Source organism: Pristiophorus japonicus, chromosome 13 (genome assembly GCF_044704955.1).
Source record: "Pristiophorus japonicus isolate sPriJap1 chromosome 13, sPriJap1.hap1, whole genome shotgun sequence".
Taxonomy (NCBI): Eukaryota; Metazoa; Chordata; class Chondrichthyes; family Pristiophoridae; genus Pristiophorus; species Pristiophorus japonicus.
The window spans coordinates 51,106,256-51,125,801 of record NC_091989.1 but is presented as its reverse complement, the minus strand read 5'-3'; the positions used below and the strand labels follow the sequence as shown (position 1 = coordinate 51,125,801).

Here is a 19,546-nt window from a genome sequence, read left to right as displayed (position 1 = left end):
GTACAGTTGTAGCAGGATTTCCCTACTTTTATACTCCACCCCCCCTGCAATAAAGACCAACATTCCAATTGCCTTCCAAACTTTTTGCTGTACCCGCATACTAACTTTGTGTTTCATGTATAAGGACCCCCAGATCCCTCTGTATCGGAGCATTTTGTAATCTCTTCCCATTTAAATAATAACTTGCTTTTTAATTTTTTCTACCAAAGTGGATAACCTCACATTTTCCCACATTATACTCCAGCTGCCAAACTTTTGCCCGCTCACTTAGCCTGTCTTTATCCCTTTGCAGATTCTTTGCGCCCTCCTCACATACTTTTCCACATACCTTTGTATCAGCAGCAAATTTGGCTGCATTACACTTGGTTCCTTCATCCAAGTCATTAATATAGATTGTAAATAGTTGAGGCCCCAGCACTGATCCCCGTGGAACTCCACTAGTTGCTGATTGCTAACCTGAAAATAACCCATTTATGCCGACTCTCTGTTTTCTGTTCGTTAGCCAATCCTCTATCCATACTAATATATTACCTCCAACCCCGTGACTTTTATCTTGTACAGTTACCTTTTATGTGGCACCTTCATGAATGCCTCCTGGAAATTTAAATACACCCCATCCACTGGTTCCCCTTTATCCACCCTTTTGCTTTTGCCTCCTTTTTGTTTCCCTCTGTCTCCCTGCATTGGTTCCCATCCCCCTGCCATATTAGTTTAACTCCTCCCCAACAGCACTAGCAAACACTCCCCCTAGGACATTGGTTCCGGTCCTGCTTAGAGACCAAGTGTATCAAGGCAAGGTCAAATAAAAGAAAAAGTTTTGTGTCGGATTCGAATTCTCTTATACTTGTGCAGGGGCAGAAACCCGTGAAGCTTCTTGCCTCATCTGGATTCAGAACATCGGGGACTGACATCTGGACGTGACTCCTCGCTGAGACACATCAATAAATGGTGTGTGTTAGAGCATTTAATGAAACTCTTTCCCTGGGGGATTTCCCACAAGCAAAGATAGGCAATATCTTCACAATAGAAAGAAGAGTTGAAACTTGTTCCACTTTATAGGATAAACTCACCAATTGTCTGCTCCCAGTGGGAAACTGCTCTCAAATAGTGCGTGTCAGGGAATCGCAGCTTAGTATTGTAGCTTTATCTCCAACTCGTGTTCTTTTTAAATGCAATACCCAGCTAACAATGTGGGCTTGGTACCGATACCCTTGTATACTTCTATGAGACTTTCTTTCTAAATTTGTATCCCTATTTACAATATAATTGTGGGTGGCTAGTTAAAATTCTTACTGTGACTGCATGCTTGAAGTTTTGGAAGAACGAGCAAAACATTGTGCAATGTTTTTTGCTGCAAAAGTTGATTTATTTTCAGCAGTTGCTACTAACTGCTTTCCCTCTTATTGATTTTCTGTATGGTCAGTTCAGTTTCTGTAGCTTACAAGATAAATTTCAATTTGTTACGTTGCAGTTGAATCTGGTTTGGCAGTGAAACATTTCCCAATGTCTGTAAAATGAGTGACGTGACTTCTGGCCATAATTTTGAAATCTTGATTCATTTGGTATTTATGAAATATTCTGGATCTATAGCAACCCTTTGAACTCTTCAGTTCTTTTTATTCTCTCCAGTCTTTCAGATAATAGGGAAAATTCTAATAGGAATTGACCATGCTTCAAATTTTAAGAGTCAGCAGATTGCCTCATTTTAAAGAGCAGATGCTTTGACTGTGAAATCTTGCACTGAATGTGTGACGTGTGCATGTCAGCAATGACCACTGTAGTCGGTTCAAAGAGTTGCAGCATGTGAATGATCTTCCCTCCCGGCTTTCTCTGAAACGGAGTCATTTGTAACGGACCAGACTGCTGATAAATGCGGATTCCATCCTGAAAGTGTCTTTGCATTCAGTATCTATGGGCTCAAGTTTCGGCCTGAGTTGCTCCTATTTTTTTGGAGCAACTAGTTTAGAATGGAGCATCTTAGAAATTGCAATTCTCGGCATTTAGTTTGCTCCAGTTCTAGTCAGTTAGAATAGTTTCAATTTAGAACAGATTTTTTTTTTAAAGGGGGCGTGTCCTGCCACTTACGCCTGTTTTGCAAGTTAAGGCAGCGAAAACTTACTCCAAATTAACTTAGTGTAGATTTTTGTACGCTCAGAAAAACCTTGCCTACACTTTATAAATTAGGTGCAGGGAACGAGAAATAGTGGGGGGGGGGGGGGGGAAGGGAAGTTAGAGTGAAGTTAGGGAATTTTACAAGCATTTAACACTTCACTTCTACAAATAAAGAGCCATCATGAATAATAAATGATAAATAAATCAAATGAAAAATACATTTAATTTTCCTACCTGTCTGAAGCAGCAGGAGCAGCAGGCACCGATCTTTTTATGATTTCGGCTGTTCGGCCAGGGAATAGGGGTGGCGTCAGGCGAAAGCGAGGTCAGAACAGCCGGCAGCAGCAGGCTCCGAGCTGTTTACGAGTTCGGCCGTTCGGCCAGGGGATAGGGGAGGCGTACAAAGCACCGGGAGGGAGAGCCAGCCAGCAAGTTTAAAAGTTGAATTTGTACTTCAAGTATAGGTGCTGCATTATCAACACCACAGATTATGCAATGAATGGTTCTCCATCAATTCACTGCGTAGGAGAGAATTGATTAGAGCTCACCGCACCAAGAACGTCATAGCCCGTTGGCTGATGGGCAGGAAACCTTACTCACGTCGGCAATATCGAGCCTGGCGTTCGTACCTGGACATGAGTGAGGCTGATTGTGTCAAAAGGCTGCGTTTCCGCAGAGAAGTTGTCGTTGAGATCTGTGATTTGCTGAGCAGATTTACAGCCGAGAAGCAGAACGTCGACTGCCTTGTCTGTTGAAGTGAAGGTTACAGCTGCACTTTCCTTCTATGCCTCGGGATCGTTTCAAGCTACAACTGAAGATGTGTGCGCCATCTCTCAACATGCAATACATGCCTGCGTTTACCAGGTCACGGCTGCACTGTATGCGCGGAGGAATGACTTCATCAAGTTCATTTGATTGGCCGGGCTGTGTGCCCTTATTGCAATAGCTACCTCCCTGACGGCCTGTCCCGTCGATTGCACTCCTTCAGACATTCCCTCCCTCATTTCCTGTGTCATTACTGCTATTTCTCCCATCAGCACCGTTACCTCTTCACCCACTGCACTGACGCTGCCCACGAGTGATCGAGTAAGGTCATTGCTTTCCACACCTAATGCCACAATCTGAGCCACATCTGTTGCACGCTGCATCTCAGGAGAGCGTGTTTCCAGTCTCCTTCTCCTTCTCTGCCTGGGTCTGCCTCGCGGCACCACTCCAGTGGGAGCCGCGAGCTGTGATGGTGGGACCCTTGGTCTTGCATCCGGCACAGGCGCAGGCTGCGACGGTGGGGCAGTGGGTGCAAACTGCTGCATTACACCAGCAGCACCACTGGGACCCGTAACGTCAGAATCTGCGAAACCATGGAAGGTGGAACCAGAACCTATGCAAGGGTTTGAAACACTGATGTCCGTTGATGTGGGCTCATATATATTAAGTTCTTCGGTCTCCCCTGCAAAGATTAAAATATAACTTTTTACAGAGTGCGTCTTTCTGCAGGGTGGGACATATACAGCTGGTCACATTTACAATTAAAATTCCATTGAAAAATGAAAATATTACTGACAGTAACTACTTGACCAAGGTCATGCCATTTCTTTTTACGCTGGCTTCCAGATCTCCTGGTATGTACCACTGCGCAGTAATCTTCTGCAACTTGGTTCCAGCGTTTCTTCATTTCTTTGGGTGGCACTTTTGTGCGACCTCTGTTGCTGGTATCCAGCTCCTGCCATCTCTGCTCAATGACGTTAACTAATGTCTCCACGTCCTCATGCAAGAAATTCTTTGTTCTTGGTGGACGTTGTTCCATTGCTGTATTGAATTGACACTCTGATTTTTCAAAACACACAGTCCTTATTTTGCATGCACCTATGCAGCACTTGTTCTGGAAGTTTAGCAGCAACAAACAGCACTCACTGATTTCAGCAGGTGATTTCTTCAACAGTGCTGCTCAAAGCACTCCTTCAGGCACAAAAAAAAAATCACCAAAAATCACTCAAGCCTTTCCACAGCTCCACAAAAGCAAATAGCATTGTTCCTCATCTACCTTTAAAAATTGGCGCGTGCCAATGTTTGTGTCCCACTGCGCATGCGCACATGCTCCAGCGTACATGCGCAGGGCTGCCGGCGCTAAATGTGCTGCTGTGAGCTAGCCCGGCCCCCCTGCCGGCAGTTCTTCGGTGCCACGCCTTGGGCCCCCCCGCAGCTACTGCTGTGCCGCGCCGACCTGGAACAGGCCCGAAAAACATTGCAGAATACAGAGGTAGGCTTTAGGCACACTTTTTGTTCGACAAAATCAGGATGCCTCTCGGAGGTGCGCCGTTCTAAGGGAAGGCCGAAACTTGAGCCCGTTGTTTCATCGCTGGAAATAAGCTACGCTGACCAGGCATCAGACTGACGGTGGGTGTTGGAGGATGATTAGTAAGATTCTGAAAGAGAGCAAGGAAACAGCTCAGCTGTTAGGACCTTACGTTCACAACTCTAATTATCAAAACAATGGGCAATCAAAGGCCAATGCTCTTTGACACCCTCCCCCCGCCCCCCCCCCCAAAGAAAACGGTTTAGATTTGACAAACCAAACTCTTCCCCCCCCATTCCACCCCAGCAAGACCGTTAGGATGGCTTATCGCTTCCTTCCCATCAGCAAAGAGGTCACATATCTATTCAGGAACATAATTAGAAGGCAGTGGTGTAAGCTATGCTCCTAACTTAGCAATAACTAATTTCCCAGGCCCGTTAGACAAGCAACAACATTGATGGGGAGCAACTGCCTCATCATCATCGTAGGCAGTCCCTCAAAATTGAGGAAGACTTGCTTCCACTCTGAGTTCTCAGGGGACTGTACTGTCCAATACGGAAATTACAGTCTCTGTCACAGGTGGGACAGCCGGTCGTTGAAGGAAAGGGTGGGTGGGGAGTCTGGTTTGCCGCGCGCTCCTTCCGCTGCCTGCGCTTGTTTCCTGCATGCTCTCGGCGACGAGACTCCAGGTGCTCAGCACCCTCCCGGATGCTCTTCCTCCACTTAAGGCCGTCTTTGGCCAAGGATTCCCAGGTGTCGATGGGGATGTTGCACTTCATCAAGAAGGCTTTGAGGGTGTCCTTGAAATGTTTCCTCTGCCCACCTGGGCCTTGCTTGCCGTGTCGGAGTTCCGAATAGAGCGCTTGCTTTGGGAGTCTTGTGACGGGCATGTGGACAATGTGGCCTGCCCAACGGAGCTAGTCGAGTGTGGTCAGTGCTTCGATGCTGGGAATGTTGGCCTGATCAAGAACACTGATGGTGCGTCGATGAAGCTATCATGCAACACAGCTGACCTTGTAAATAATTCGCACTTTGGCTGATTGATGGAAAAGTATGATTTATTCTCAAAGAAATGTCAGGCTTGTGATGACTGCAACAGGTAAATTGAGCTCTGACTGTCCAGTCTGGCATGACATGGGTGCATACGCGATTATTGATTGAAGGAAGAAGGCAAAAAGCAATAGGATTAAGAAGATTTTTGTTTTTCCCCTACGAAGTTGTGGATAATGAAAGAGGCTCCCAGTAAAAGCTCACGTCTTGAAAGCCAGCTGAGTGAATATCTGTTTGAGAATTGGTTTCGGGGCCGCGGCATTGGTGATTGATGTTTGGACAGCATGGTTTTAACTGCCTTTCAATGCAAGGAAGGCACCCAGTCAAAGAATGCATAATGTAAGATGTACAGTTAGGTAGTCTAGAGTTTGTTTAATTTATCTTTTTGTTTTAAGAGCAGGGAACAGAGCTTTACGGAACCTCTTCTAGGGGCTGCAAGGATGAGGGAGGAATATATTCCCCAGTGCACCAATAATGCTGCTGTTGCTTGGCCACTGGCAAAGGCAAATGGGTGGCTCGTGATAACTTGCCTCAAGATTTTCTTTTGCCCCTGTGGTGATATGACTGAGATCAGAAAATCAGCAGTCAAGTAGCATTGTGATTTCTGCCTTTCAGGCACCATGTCTGTGCCATGCTACAAAGCATGTAATGAGAACAGGTCAGTTGACCTATCGAGCCCATTTCTGCAACTGGTGGATTATGGTGGAGAAACCATGTCAGGAGGAGAGCCATCACTCGACACCTGTGTGCGTATCTTCTGCAGGCCAGTTAAGAGCAGCATTGATGGAGCACTGGGGAAATGTTTACCCTCAACATCTGCACAGTCTGGCAAGACCACACAAATGGGAGGAAATAAGTTGAAGGAAGGGAATTTAAACCTCAAAAAAACTCTTCAATAAGCTTTTAAATATGTAGTTATCTATTTAATCTCTTAAATGAGGTAGAATAACTCACAAGGGAAGTTCATACACTTATCTTCCCTCAGTTTTGCATGTTTAACAGGTTACGGTAGTTTACAGTTTACCATGTAAAAGTATGAATAAACATATTTACATGGTCATTTTATGGGAACAAAAGTATTTCCATTGCGTCTCACTGTACCAGTAGGTGATGGCATATTATTTTCTCCTTTCGTTTTTAATGTCTTAATTCTTGCTTCAGGCTTTCTTATAATATCCATCAATCTTAATGTTTGCACTGCAGTTCCAGTTTGGCAGCTTAATGTAAAATTGAAATCGAAACTAAAGCAAATAAGTGAAGTCCTACTGATAATTTTTATAACAGTTCTTGTAATAGTCTTGAGTGTTTTACAATGGAATTAATATACTCTGAATCTACCTTAACTACTATGAATCTGGTGTTCATTACAACACGTACAGTAACAGTAATGTAGCTCCCTATTAAAAGCGATCAATCTTGGTGACTTGTCCTTTTTATGTGAGTAAAGGGCTCCATTTTAAATGGTTTTCCTTCAGTTCAGTATAAAATTTTAAACCTGCAGTTTTTGACATCCTTTTGAATTAACAATAGAAGTTGTATATTAATGTCACCTGCATTTAAAGAAATGTACATGTTTAAGTGGAAAATTGAAGATGCTGCCAATTGGAAATGGGGGCAAGTAGGTGTATGTTTGGTTTAATAAAACAAAAAGTTAAACAGGTTATTTGGGCCATCAAGTCTGCATTGGCGCTTACTCCACATGAACCACTTAGTCTAATCCCACATTTTTGCTTGTTCCCTGTACCTACTAATATTCCTCTCTTTCAAGAAGCTGTCTAATTCCTGTTTAAAAGAATTTATGGACTCTACTTCAACAACAGTTTTGAGGCAGAGAATTCCAAATTCTAACTACTGTCTACAGAAAGATTGTTTCTACTTGCCTTTTTATTTTTTTGTGATTATCTTAAATTTGGATCCTCTTGTTATTGTCTCACTGACAATAGCACTACTTGCCTTATAACACTTCAGAATCATGAATCGCACAATCAGATCATCCTTAACCTTCTCGGATCTGCTAGAAAGTAGCCCTAACTTCTCTAATCACTTAACTAGAAGATCTCACTTCTATTAACATCATAGTCTATCTGTACTATACTTTTTCTATTGCTCTTACAATCCTTCCTATAATGGGGTCTCTAAAATTATAGAATATTATAAATGGTGTAAGCTTTTATGCAAGTTCAACATTACTTTCTTGCTTTTATATTCTATGTCTCTAGATACAAAAACGTATTTTATAGTGAGAAATGGAGCTCTGATTCATTCTAGAATCAAACTGCCGATTTGCTACTTGGAACTGTCTGAATTAACATCTGGGCAAGTTTGATCTACAATGCTTCATAGTAGTGCTGATGTGGATACATAGCTGAATAAATTGGCAATGGACTATCTACTTTTGAAGCCAGTGCATTTCTCTAGCTATACACTTCTGTAACAGCTAGTGTGTCATGTGTGAAATTCCCTGGTGCTTGTGTACACCGTGTCTAATATAGCCTGCATGCATGTATGTGTAAAAAGAAAAAATAGACATTGAGGCACTCGACGATTTATTGCCCACGTGAATTTGACTGCTGAGCCCAGATTACAGATCTGGGTCACAGCAATGTTAAAAGGAAACTGATTTTAAAATAACGCAGTAAATCATTGTGAGCAGTCTATTTATACCATTGTATTTTAATGCATATGACTGCAGCGATTATATTCCATTGTAAATTTATATTTATAACTCTAGTTTGGCTGTGAAAAACACATTAATAGTTTTAATCCTTTTGAGAAAAAATATATCCTTCATCTGAAATGAGCAATGAGCCATTTGAAGATGTGTGTCAGAGCACTGAAGGACATATGCACATCAGAGCGATGTGCCTCAAGTCTTTAGATTAATTTTCTTCTCTTAAATGTGGAATTTGTTTTGAATGCAAGTGTAATTTATAGCATGAGCCTTTATCATGGATAATTCAGACATCGTCAATTAGTTTATCAGCAGGTACTAAAACTATTATCTTCTGTTTCCCAGTTGACTGAAGAATGTTGTTTGCCTATTGATGGAGCTGTGCTGAGAAATGTTATGTTTAAGCTCTTCCTTATGTTTTAAATATGTTTTAGGTATGGAATTGGCACACCAAGGAATGCATAGTCCTTGAAGGACATACTGAACAAGTGAAAAACTTTAAGCTGTTGAGCAAGTCACAACTTCTGTCCTGGTCCTTTGATGGGACTGTGAAGGTAAGGAATACATAGTGAAAAGTTCACTTGTTATTGTGATCGAGCTTTAACATATAAAGCCAAAATATGTTGCACTTTTTGTTTTTAGGTAAAATTATAAAGGAAGCAACCATGTAGGGAGAAATAATTTAAATTTAAGGTCATTTACATGCCACATTTTTTTTGTTTATCTATAAAATTGAGATAGTAGTTATGGGAATTTTGTTTTTTTACAGTTTGTCACCCAGTGCTGTCTTTGAGTACCACATGTATACTTGAGGCCATTTTAGTCTGTTCCAACAATGTGGCCCAATGCTGCCCCAGAAGAGAACCTATACTGTACCAGTGTAATTTTTTTCATGATTCCCATACTTTGTGTCCTCATGGCCTGTCTTAAGTGTATGTCAAATGTGCCAGGTTTTGGGATGTTTTGTGCCATGGGCCCAAATCCACTAGAAGCATCAGTGTAGTCAGCAGAGAGAAGACTTTAATCCTATGATGATGGGCTCAGCTCAAACTCCCAGAATTCAATGGGTAGGTTGCCTAACTCATTTTGATATGAAGCATAATCAAGAGTGAGAAATCAACAGTTTACCACTAATGTGTCCATGGGTGGACATTTGATTGAAACAAACGTGAAGTGGATATGCTGTGCTGATGAAGTAAGAGGCATCCCAGGTCCAGTAGCTGAAACTGAGTTCGGCACAGTTATTCTGTAAAGACATGGGGCCATAAAATTGCGGTCAGCGGCATAGCTGCAGAAGCACACCGCCAACCTGCCAAAGGAATACGTACTTACCTTGTGCGAGGCCCAGAACGGAGACTTCTCTTCAGCCCTGCAGAGTTGTGCGCAGCGTATGACATGAGGAAGGCCAGGAGTGCAGCGTACAGCCTATGCGTAAGGGAATACATGCTCACAAAAGCTTCTCTCATTCTCTTCCATTGAAATTACATTTTAAAACCACCTAAAAACTTTTAATTAAACTGGTGCTTGGACTTAGTTCATATATCCACATTTAGTTTCATTTCTTTCATCCAACTCTCAATTTATTAGTTCCTATGTATACAACTTCCTGTCTTTATACTCACTGAAGGTCTAACAATGTTTTATATACAAATAATATTTTTGGACTTAGAGATTCCCAGCTCTATATTCAATGTTAATTTTCAGGATTAAAATATATTATTACATTGGGGCTGAATTCACGCCCCACAAGTTCCGGGTTTCGGCATACACTGCACATGCTCCTAAACCCGGAACTTGGGATCTGTCAAGAATCCTCTTGACACATTGTCTGAATCCAACAGAAGAGGGCATTTACTGGCACAGAATTGAGCTATTTGCCCAACTTCAGCCCAGCGAATGCTCGTGAAATTCTTACAACTCCTCTTTTTATCAGCGTAAGACTTTTAAAGGTCAGAACAATACATATTTTTCAATTTAAACATTTAGGGCCCAAGTTTCCACATGATTTGCGCCTGATTTTTAGGAGCAACTGGTGGAGAACGGACTATCTTAGAAATCGCAATTCTCCACATTTTTTTTTCTGCAGTTCTAGTCAGGTAGAACAGTTCTACTTTGGAACAGAATTCTTTCTTCAAAAGGGGACGTGTCCGGCCACTGACGCCTGATTTCAAAGTTTCCACAGTGAAAACGTACTCCAAACTAAGTTAGAATGGAGCAAGTGAAGATTTTTGTAGAACTGAAAAAACCTGTTCTACACATTAAAAAATCAGGCGCAGGTTACAAATTAGGCGTCCAGAACGAGGAGGGGGGGGGAAGGGAACTCATTAAATTCTACAATAAATCCTTATTTATACTTCTACAAATATTATACAAATAAATCTAACCTGAATAAACATTTATAAGCAAAGAAAAGATTAAATAAACCATCTTCCTACCTGTGTGAAAGTGCTTCAGGCACGGAGAATTCTGCAGTCAGCCTGAGGCGCCCGTTCTTCCCGCGGGGGGGGAGGGAGGAGGAGGCGCCCGTTCTTTCCCGCGGGTGGGGGGGGGAGGCACCTGTTCTTCCCGCGGGGTGGGGGGAGGCGTCCGTTCTGGCCGCGGGGGAGGGGGGGGGGGGGGAAGGGGGGGAGGGAGGGGAGAGGAGGCGCCCGTTCTTTCCCGCGGGGGGGGGGGGGGGGGGAGGCGCCCGTTCTTTCCCGCTGGGGGGGGAGGAGGCGCCCGTTCTTCCCGCGGGGGGGTGGGGGGAAGGAGACAGTGAGAAGGCTGAAAGTGCTGATGTGCTGATGGCAATGTGCTTTTATTTTAAAAATGTTCAAAAATTAAACAGCTACAAAGAACTACAAAAATGGCCGAGTGCCAATGTTTTTTTCACACTGAGCATGCGCGAACGCTCCAACGCGCACGCGCAGCGTTGCCAGCAGGAAAAAAACTAATTTAAATAGTACCCGCCCCCTCCCACTTACAAAATCGGCGCGAGTGTAGGCTCCGCCCCAGGCAGACAAGGAGCTGCAGAACGCTCCAGAATCGCGATTTTTTTTTTAGGCGCGAAAAACGGGCGCCCAGCTCGGAGGAGCGCCCGTTTTTTATCGTGTGGAAACTTGGGCCCTTAAAAACCTGTGAAGTAGGTAAGTTTATTTTTAGACCCTTTTTTCAGGTCGGAGGCATCCGCCTGAGGGAAGTCTCCGACTGCAACTTCTGCACCATTATTCAGACCTCATTTAGACTGGTAATAGATAAATCTATTTTCCTTGTTATGGATGCATTATATTGTTTATGTTCATTTTTGAGTTGAAAGGACAGAATTGGTCACTCAAATCTGATAGATGCTCACTTTTTTTTTACTTATTCAACTTCCAAAGTAATTAAAATGAAACCCCACTAATGAGAAAAGTTTCCTTCACCAAAATGTACACAATATACGTCTGCTGTTAATAAATCAGCCTAAAACAGTCTAATATCTGTGTGCTGGATTCTTTGTTCTCAAAGGCTTTATTCAACACACACAAACCTTATAGGATGAATATCCATACCCTCAATACATCCATAAAATGAATTCAAACAGCATATAGCATTGTTAAAAAAAATGTAAGGACGGACTAATCATTTTACAATGCATTTTCAATCAAAATCGATGGATAAGATTGCAAAGGATTCTATCCTGTGCTTGTCTTGGTATTGGGGAAATGCAAAATGGTGATTTTTGAACTGCAAATCTTTTATGGTGTTAAACAGGCTGTTATGCTTGCTTCTAGCAACCGTAAGAGTTTGTCCGTAATTACTGGACAGTTGGTGGACCAATAGCCTATCTTTGCGGCAGCAATCGAGAGTTCCTAGGTGGTGCGGATGATCTATCAAGGACAGATTGTAAGTTCGGGATTCAGCACAATGGCAAGCACATGCGGAAATCCCGAACTTGCGGTGTATTTCAGCGGCGTTATGACTGCGTACTCTCAGAACATGCCATCATATCCACCACAAAATCCGGGCCCATGAACTGGGAACCATTGCTTTAATTTTGAAATGTACAAGCTGAGTTTTACAAAACTCTGCAAGGACAAGTTTATGTAACAAAATCTCAGTACTGCCTGTTGTTGGATGTGACCATGAATGTGATTCTGACTTGCATGTGGAGTGTGTGAATTTACCACACAACAGATGTTTACCATACACTGCTATAGTTTCCAGGGACGTCTCTCCATTTCTTCTTTAAAGAACAAAGTTGGCTACCTTCTAATCCTCGGGAACCGCTCCCAAATGTAGCAAACTTTGCTAATTTCAGTCCTCATTTATTCTGAGTCATGAATGTACATTGTCTGGGACAGGTACTTTCAGTTTTAAGAGCATCTAACATTGTGTTACTATATCTTTTGCTGCTTGCATACTATCTAGCTCTTCCTAGAAACTTGCTACCTGACTTACAATTTACCTCTTATTCCTGCATGAATATTGACGTGGTTATTGGCCCTGAAATTCCGTTTTGGCATTTTAGAGAAAAAATACGCACTTACCTTAAGCTGCTGCCCACTTTTGATTTTCCGATGCTGAGGCCTCTCTTGACTGCCAGTCGCAGCGCATGCATGTCGACGCGTGCGCAGGCCTACAGCTGGAGTCACATGGCTCTGGGCAGCCAATCAGGTAAAGTATCATAGTAATAGGAGTTCCGCAGGGTCCTAAATTCCTATTACTATGATAGAGCGTGATTCACCCAAAATACAGCCCCAAACACACAAAACACTAATAAAAAATAGAAAATAATTACATTACATTCATTTAAATTAAAGTTATAAATGTCTTAAAAAAAATAATAATTTCCCGATTTAAAAAAAAAAAAGTTTTTTAAAATAAATGTACCATTTTGAGGAGGGTTTTTAATAAAATATGTTTTAATAACTTTATTTTTATATGTTTTGGGGTTTTTTAAAACACTTGTGCCTTTTTCAGGCACAAGATTTTTGAGGACATTTGTAAGCATAATGTAATGCCTCTGTTTAAAAAAGGGGGCAGACAAAAGGCAGGTAACTATAGGCCAGTTAGTTTAACATCTGTAGTGGGGAAAATGCTTGAAGCTGTCATTAAGGAAGAAATAGCGGGACATCTAGATAGGAATAGTGCAATCAAGCAGATGCAAATGTATTCATGAAGGGGAAATCATGTTTAACTAATTTACTGGAATTCTTTGAGGATATAATGAGCATGGTGGATAGAGGTGCACCGATGGATGTGGTGTATTTAGATTTCCAAAAGGCATTCGATAAGGTGCCACACAAAAGGTTACTGCAGAAGATAAAGGTACGTGGAGTCAGAGGAAATGTATTAGCATGGATAGAGAATTGGCTGGCGAACAGAAAGCAGAGAGTCGGGATAAATGGGTCCTTTTCAGGTTGGAAATCGGTGGTTAGTGGTGTGCCACAGGGATCGGTGCTGGGACCACAACTGTTTACAATATACATAGATGACCTGGAAGAGGGGACACAGTGTAGTGTAACAAAATTTGCAGATGACACAAAGATTAGTGGGAAAGCGGGTTGTGTAGAGGACACAGAGGCTGCAAAGAGATTTAGATAGGTCAAGCGAATGGGCTAAGGTTTGGCAAATGGAATACAATGTCGGAAAATGTGAGGTCATCCACCTTGGAAAAAAAAACAGTAAAAGAGAATATTATTTGAATGGGGAGAAATTACAACATGCTGAGGTGCAGAGGGACCTGGGGGTCCTTGTGCATGAATCCCAAAAAGTTAGTTTGCAGGTGCAGCAGGTAATCAGGAAGGCGAATGGAATGTTGGCCTTCATTGCGAGAGGGATAGAGTATAAAAGCAGGGAGGTCCTGCTGCAACTGTACAGGGTATTGGTGAGGCCGCACCTGGAGTACTGCGTGCAGTTTTGGTCACCTTACTTAAGGAAGGATATACTAGCTTTGGAGGGGGTACAGAGACGATTCACTAGGCTGATTCCGGAGATGAGGGGGTTAGCTTATGATAGATTGAGTAGACTGGGTCTTTACTCGTTGGAGTTCAGAAGGATGAGGGGTGATCTTATAGAAACATTTAAAATAATAAAAGGGATAGACAAGATAGAGGCAGAGAGGTTGTTTCCACTGGTCGGGAGACTAGAACTAGGGGGCACAGCCTCAAAATATGGGGGAGCCAATTTAAAACCGAGTTGAGAAGGAATTTTTTCTCCCAGAGGGTTGTGAATCTGTGGAATTGTCTGCCCAAGGAAGCAGTTGAGGCTAGCTCATTGAATATATTCAAATCACAGATAGATAGATTTTTAACCAATAAGGGAATTGAGGGTTATGGGGAGCGGGCGGGTAAGTGGAGCTGAGTCCACGGCCAGATCAGCCATGATCTAGTTGAGTGGCGGAGCAGGCTCGAGGGGCTAGATGGCCTACTCCTGTTCCTAATTCTTATGTTCTTATAAATATCGGAAATTTCCACTAACAAATGTCCTCGCTCCCGAGATGCGGCCATCTGTCAAACCAGAAACGTGACAGATCGGGAATGCTGGTTTCCAGCGCATGCGCACTGCGTGCGGAAACCGGCATATCCGATGCCTTCCCGGGTCCGTAGGAACTCCGTACGGACCCGGGGAGGCCAAAGTTGTTGGCCCATAATTTCATTATGCTGCTCTGGGTTCCACCAAGCCAACTCTCATCTTTCAGTAGACCAATATTTTCTGTTGGCCTTTGTTTATGCATATACAGGTATATATCTGAAAAATCTCTTAGTGTTTCACTTGACTTCTCATGAATTTTTTCAGCCGCTTTTGCTTATTTTCATCAATTACCCAATCCTCCTAAGTGCCAGCGTCCTTGTACGTTTTGAAAGCTGCCTCCCTTCCCACTGATACTACTCTTGCGACTACACCTCGGTTTCTTTTGCCTTTTAATCTGGCCAGAATGAGTTTTGATTGTAGCACTCACCAACATTTCCTATTTTTATGCTGTAGATGTCCCAACCATTATTGCAATTTAATTAACAAACATATTTTTCAACCTGTCAAATTCTACTCCTTTAAGCAACAATATTTGTGTGTCTTTTTTTGCATTCCCTCATGAGCAATTCCATTCAAGTGATAAGATCACTTAATCTAAACTACTCCCCTAGCTTGTGTACGATCACTACTAAAGATTAGCTGCTGAACACACTGAGAAAGGAAGCAATTTTACAGTCCTCTATTTTTGCTCTGCTGCTGCTCTCCTATCTCAGTATCTGAGTAATTGAAATAGCCATCAATCATTCAGAATTAATGATGCTTTTTGCAGACTGCCATGATCTACAGAACAATTCCCTGCCTATCCTCTTGTCCAGGTGATATGGAACAGTGTCCACTAATTTCTTTCCGTGGCTGTGATGTTCAATGTTATCCAGATTTTATGTCCTCCATCTCTGGTTTATGGTGCCTGTAGGCTGTACACCCCAGTATTTTAATCTCCCAAATGAATATCTTTGTTTAGGTAGAATTTTGTTTTATTAAATGACACTTATATTTCTGATTCTGCAAACATGTTTTGTATGTTCCGAGCATTGGTATAAAATCATGTAGATTGCTCCTTCGTGAGAAGTTAATGGTGGTTCCTGATAATTTTGTGCTCTGACAGTGCAGCACTCCCTCAGCACTGCACTGGAGTGTCAGCTAGATTTTTTTTGTGCTCAAGTACCTGGAGTGGGACTTGAACCAGTTCTGACTCAGGCGAGAGTGCTACCCACTGAGCCACAGTAGCAGTCGAAAGCAGCAGTGGCAAAGGCATGGAGAATGTTGCTTAGCTATCATCTGATGTGGAGAATTGAGTGTGTAGCCTGGAGGGACCAGAGGCGAGGAGGTGAATAGAATCCTTTACAGAAATGACAATCAAAATGGCGGGTGAAGCACTCGAGTCTGTACTAGGTTAAGGGTCTGCCAGGCTAATATCTCATATATCGGAGTATCTTTTGCAGTTGAATTCATTTCTCAGAAGCAGTCTTGTTGGTAAAGTTCTTACTGATTGTTCAATCATTTTTGAAGGCAGTAGATATGGTCTGGTTTGAATTCTTTTCAATAAGAGGTATTATTTCTTCTAATCTCCTTTTGTGTGTCTGGTTAAGAAGCAGGGTAGGTCAATTAGCTCCCTGTCCTTCACTATGCTGCTCTAAAGGTGTGCATGAGAGAAACCAGAAGTTCCTTCAATCTTTTTCCTTTTGTTAAATTGCTTGAACTCTACTTGCTGCCTCCCAATAGAGGCAGGGCTGAGATTGGGAATTCAGCATTTGGCAGGCTGTGGATGTAAAATGTGGGAACCAAAATAGCTCATTCATAGCAAACTGCTATGGCTACTTTAGAAAATAGTGTTTCGATTGCAGGACATTATTGTTTGTTTATGGTTTCCTGTATGGCTAGTTCTCTGTTTAAGAGACCAGTTGACCAACTGGAAAGCAAGTTACCAGGTCATTCTGGCATACCTTCTAGTAAAAGAAAGACTTGGATTTATATAGCGCCGTTCACGACCACCAGACGTCTCAAAGCGCTTAACAGTCAGTGAAGTACTTTTTGGAGTGTAGTCACTGTTGTAATGTGGGAAATGCCGCAGCCAATTTGTGCACAAGCAAGCTCCCACAAACAGCAATGTGATAATGACCAGATAATCTGTTTTTTTGTTATGTTGATTGAGGGGTAAATATTGGCCAGGACACCGGGGATAACGCCGCTGCTCTTCAAAATAGTGCCATGGGATCTATTTCATCCACCTGAGAGAGCAGACGGGGCCTCAGTTTAAGGTCTCATCCGAAAGACGACACCTCCGACAGTGCAGCACTCCCTCAGCAGTGTACTGGAGTGTCAGCCTAGATTTTCTTTTCTGCTCAAGTACCTGGAGTGGGACTTGAACCAGTTCTGACTCGGGTGAGAGTGCTACCCACTGAGCCACAGTAGCAGTCAAAAGTAGCATTGGCAAAGGCCTGGGAGAATGGTGCTTAGCTATCATCTGATGTGGAGAATAGAGTGTGTAGCCTGGAGGGACCAGAGGAGAGGAGATGGATAGAACCCTTTGTACAGAAATGCCAATCAAAATGGCACATAAAGCTCGAGATTAAGGATCTGCCAGGCTAATACGAAGAATGTTCTCATTTTTAATTATTTCTCTTTTAAGTTTAATTATTTCCTCTGCTTTAAGTTTATTTCGTGAACAGAAAAGTAACTCTATATGCCAGATCAAACAAAGAATGCATAATGCATGATTGTAAGAGGTGCTAACTAACAACACCATTGTGACATTTTGGACAAGATTTTATTCAGAACCTGTAATATGATCAAAGATTGTGACAGGCTATTAAAAACGTCAAACGCTTTTAGGTTAGAACAAGGACTTAAAGTAATTACAACATTATTTCAAACTCCCTTGTGAATATACAAGAAATATTGAATAAATGTATGCATTATTGAAATAACGCAGACAGGAAGCAAAATTGCCTGTAGATAGTAAAACACAACCCATAAAGCATGCAATAATGTACATTGTCAGCAAACCTTATTGGTAATTACGTAAACCAATACCCTGTGAAATAAATACTCCATACTTGCTGAAATATTCAGCTGAAAAATGCCTTGTTTCAGTAAATTGAAATGTGAAATTTACAACAAAGAAATCAGAGGTGTCTAGAATTCCAATTGGATGATCATCTCCATGTTTGAGAGTATTCATGAAAGTGTGATATTTGTGAACTTTGCTAATTAAAAGCACTGAACGTGGGCGATGGGAACTGAAGCTAAATGACCAGATGTAATGTTCCTGTGCTCGGGCTCGGAAATATCGAAACCATGATTGGTGGGTGAGTTTAAAGAAAATGTCATCTACTGATTGGCACGGAACTGGCAGTCAGTGGCAAACGAACAGTGCCAGCCATTCATTATACTTACACAGACTTTCTGTGGGCATTTTAGAAAGCCAAAACAGAGCGGCGCCCTCTACAGGGGATCTGGGGCCGGTGTGAACAGGGCATGTCTCCTTAACCAATCAGATTGAAGAATCCTTACTGAGCCCTGCAGAGTCTAAACCAAGAAGTGTAATTCAGAATATTTAATTCAATAACACATCATGAACAGAAAGCGAGAGAGGGAAAGGAAGATGAGATTAAAGAGATAAGAGGCAGAAAGAAAAAGGTTTATTTAAAGTTTTTTTTTTAAATAGTCAACAATAATTAAAATCTGCAGGAATGAGACTCCACAGCGTAAGTTCATTTTCAGGGCCAGAGAAGATGTGTGGCAGTAATTAAGACATATCACATCATTAAAAATTCACTTACACTTGAATGGACAAGCCCTAACTTTTTTTGGCGTGTTTAGTGGGAATCTATCATGTAAGTATGGCAAATTCATGCCCTTCCATGTATGTGAAGGCTGCGTCTCTCGGCGAGATACTGGTGTAGCAAAGATTGTGGAGGAGCAGGGCAAATCGGACAGCAACTTCCTGATTTCTGTGTTTTTAACTGTGTATGTGCGGACGCCGGAAATTGCTGTCCAATTTACTACACAATAGCGACGAGTGCCGATAGCCTCACCGTTATTCCTACTGCAAAATCCGGGCCATTGTACGTAAGAAAAAAATGTTTAATTGTATAGCTAATTTTTTCAGGTTAGCTCTTATTTAACTATTGCAAGCCTTTATCTTGAAATAGTACTTTGACCAAAAATAGAGACAAATATGCTCAGGACAGTGGAAATAATTGAACAGACCTTGTAATATAAATAATATTGAGTTTCAGATTCTCTGAGATCGGCTTGTGGCCGACATCAATTGATCCTTATTTATGAGGATGCATAAAAAACATGAAACACCTTTTCATGGGATTGGAATTTTTAAATTTTCTTTTGCCTAACAAAACTGCAATGTATTTATTGCGTAAAGAATAGAATTGCAAAAGGGTTACATCCAAAATGTGAATTTGTCTCTCTCTAAGATGCTAATGATCTGTAGGGCATTTGAAGTATTATCATCAGGTCTTATTGAATTGTACAAGTTTAGTTAAGTTAAAGTTTAGTTGTGCTGACTCAGATATAAATCTAGTTTAACATTAATATTGAAAAATGCATGCAAAATAATTCAGATCTGGTATAGAATGTTTTCTATTTTTATTACAGCATAAAACCTTTTTCTAAGCCTTTCATTTTAATTCAAGGTTACACTAGATTTCAACACTAAATTACTTTTAACAATTTAGGTATGGAATTTAATCTCTGGCGAGATGCTGAAGAGCTTTGAATGTCATGATGGAGCAGTTCTGTCATGTGACGCATCACCCAATGGCAGTAAAGTTGCTTCTGCTTCTGCTGATAAAAGTGCCAAGGTTGGTGTCTTTTCCTTCTAAAGTCTGAACTAAATATCTTGCCACTAACTGTTTAAAACTAATGGAATCTAATTTCTGTGTATGGGATACCTGGTTGAGACT

At 41.8% G+C, this 19,546-nt stretch overlaps 1 protein-coding gene across 7 annotated transcripts in view; it reads left to right on the top strand.

Annotated features, from left to right (window-relative positions):
• Positions 1 to 19,546, top strand: part of apaf1 (apoptotic peptidase activating factor 1) — a 250,376-nt gene that overhangs the window by 159,670 nt on the left and 71,160 nt on the right. For all 7 annotated transcript variants that reach the window (XM_070897457.1, XM_070897452.1, XM_070897453.1 and 4 more), the window contains 2 exons: positions 8,561 to 8,680; positions 19,319 to 19,444. In XM_070897457.1, coding sequence (XP_070753558.1) covers positions 8,561 to 8,680; positions 19,319 to 19,444 — 246 coding nt within the window. The remainder of the gene's footprint in view (positions 1 to 8,560; positions 8,681 to 19,318; positions 19,445 to 19,546) is intronic.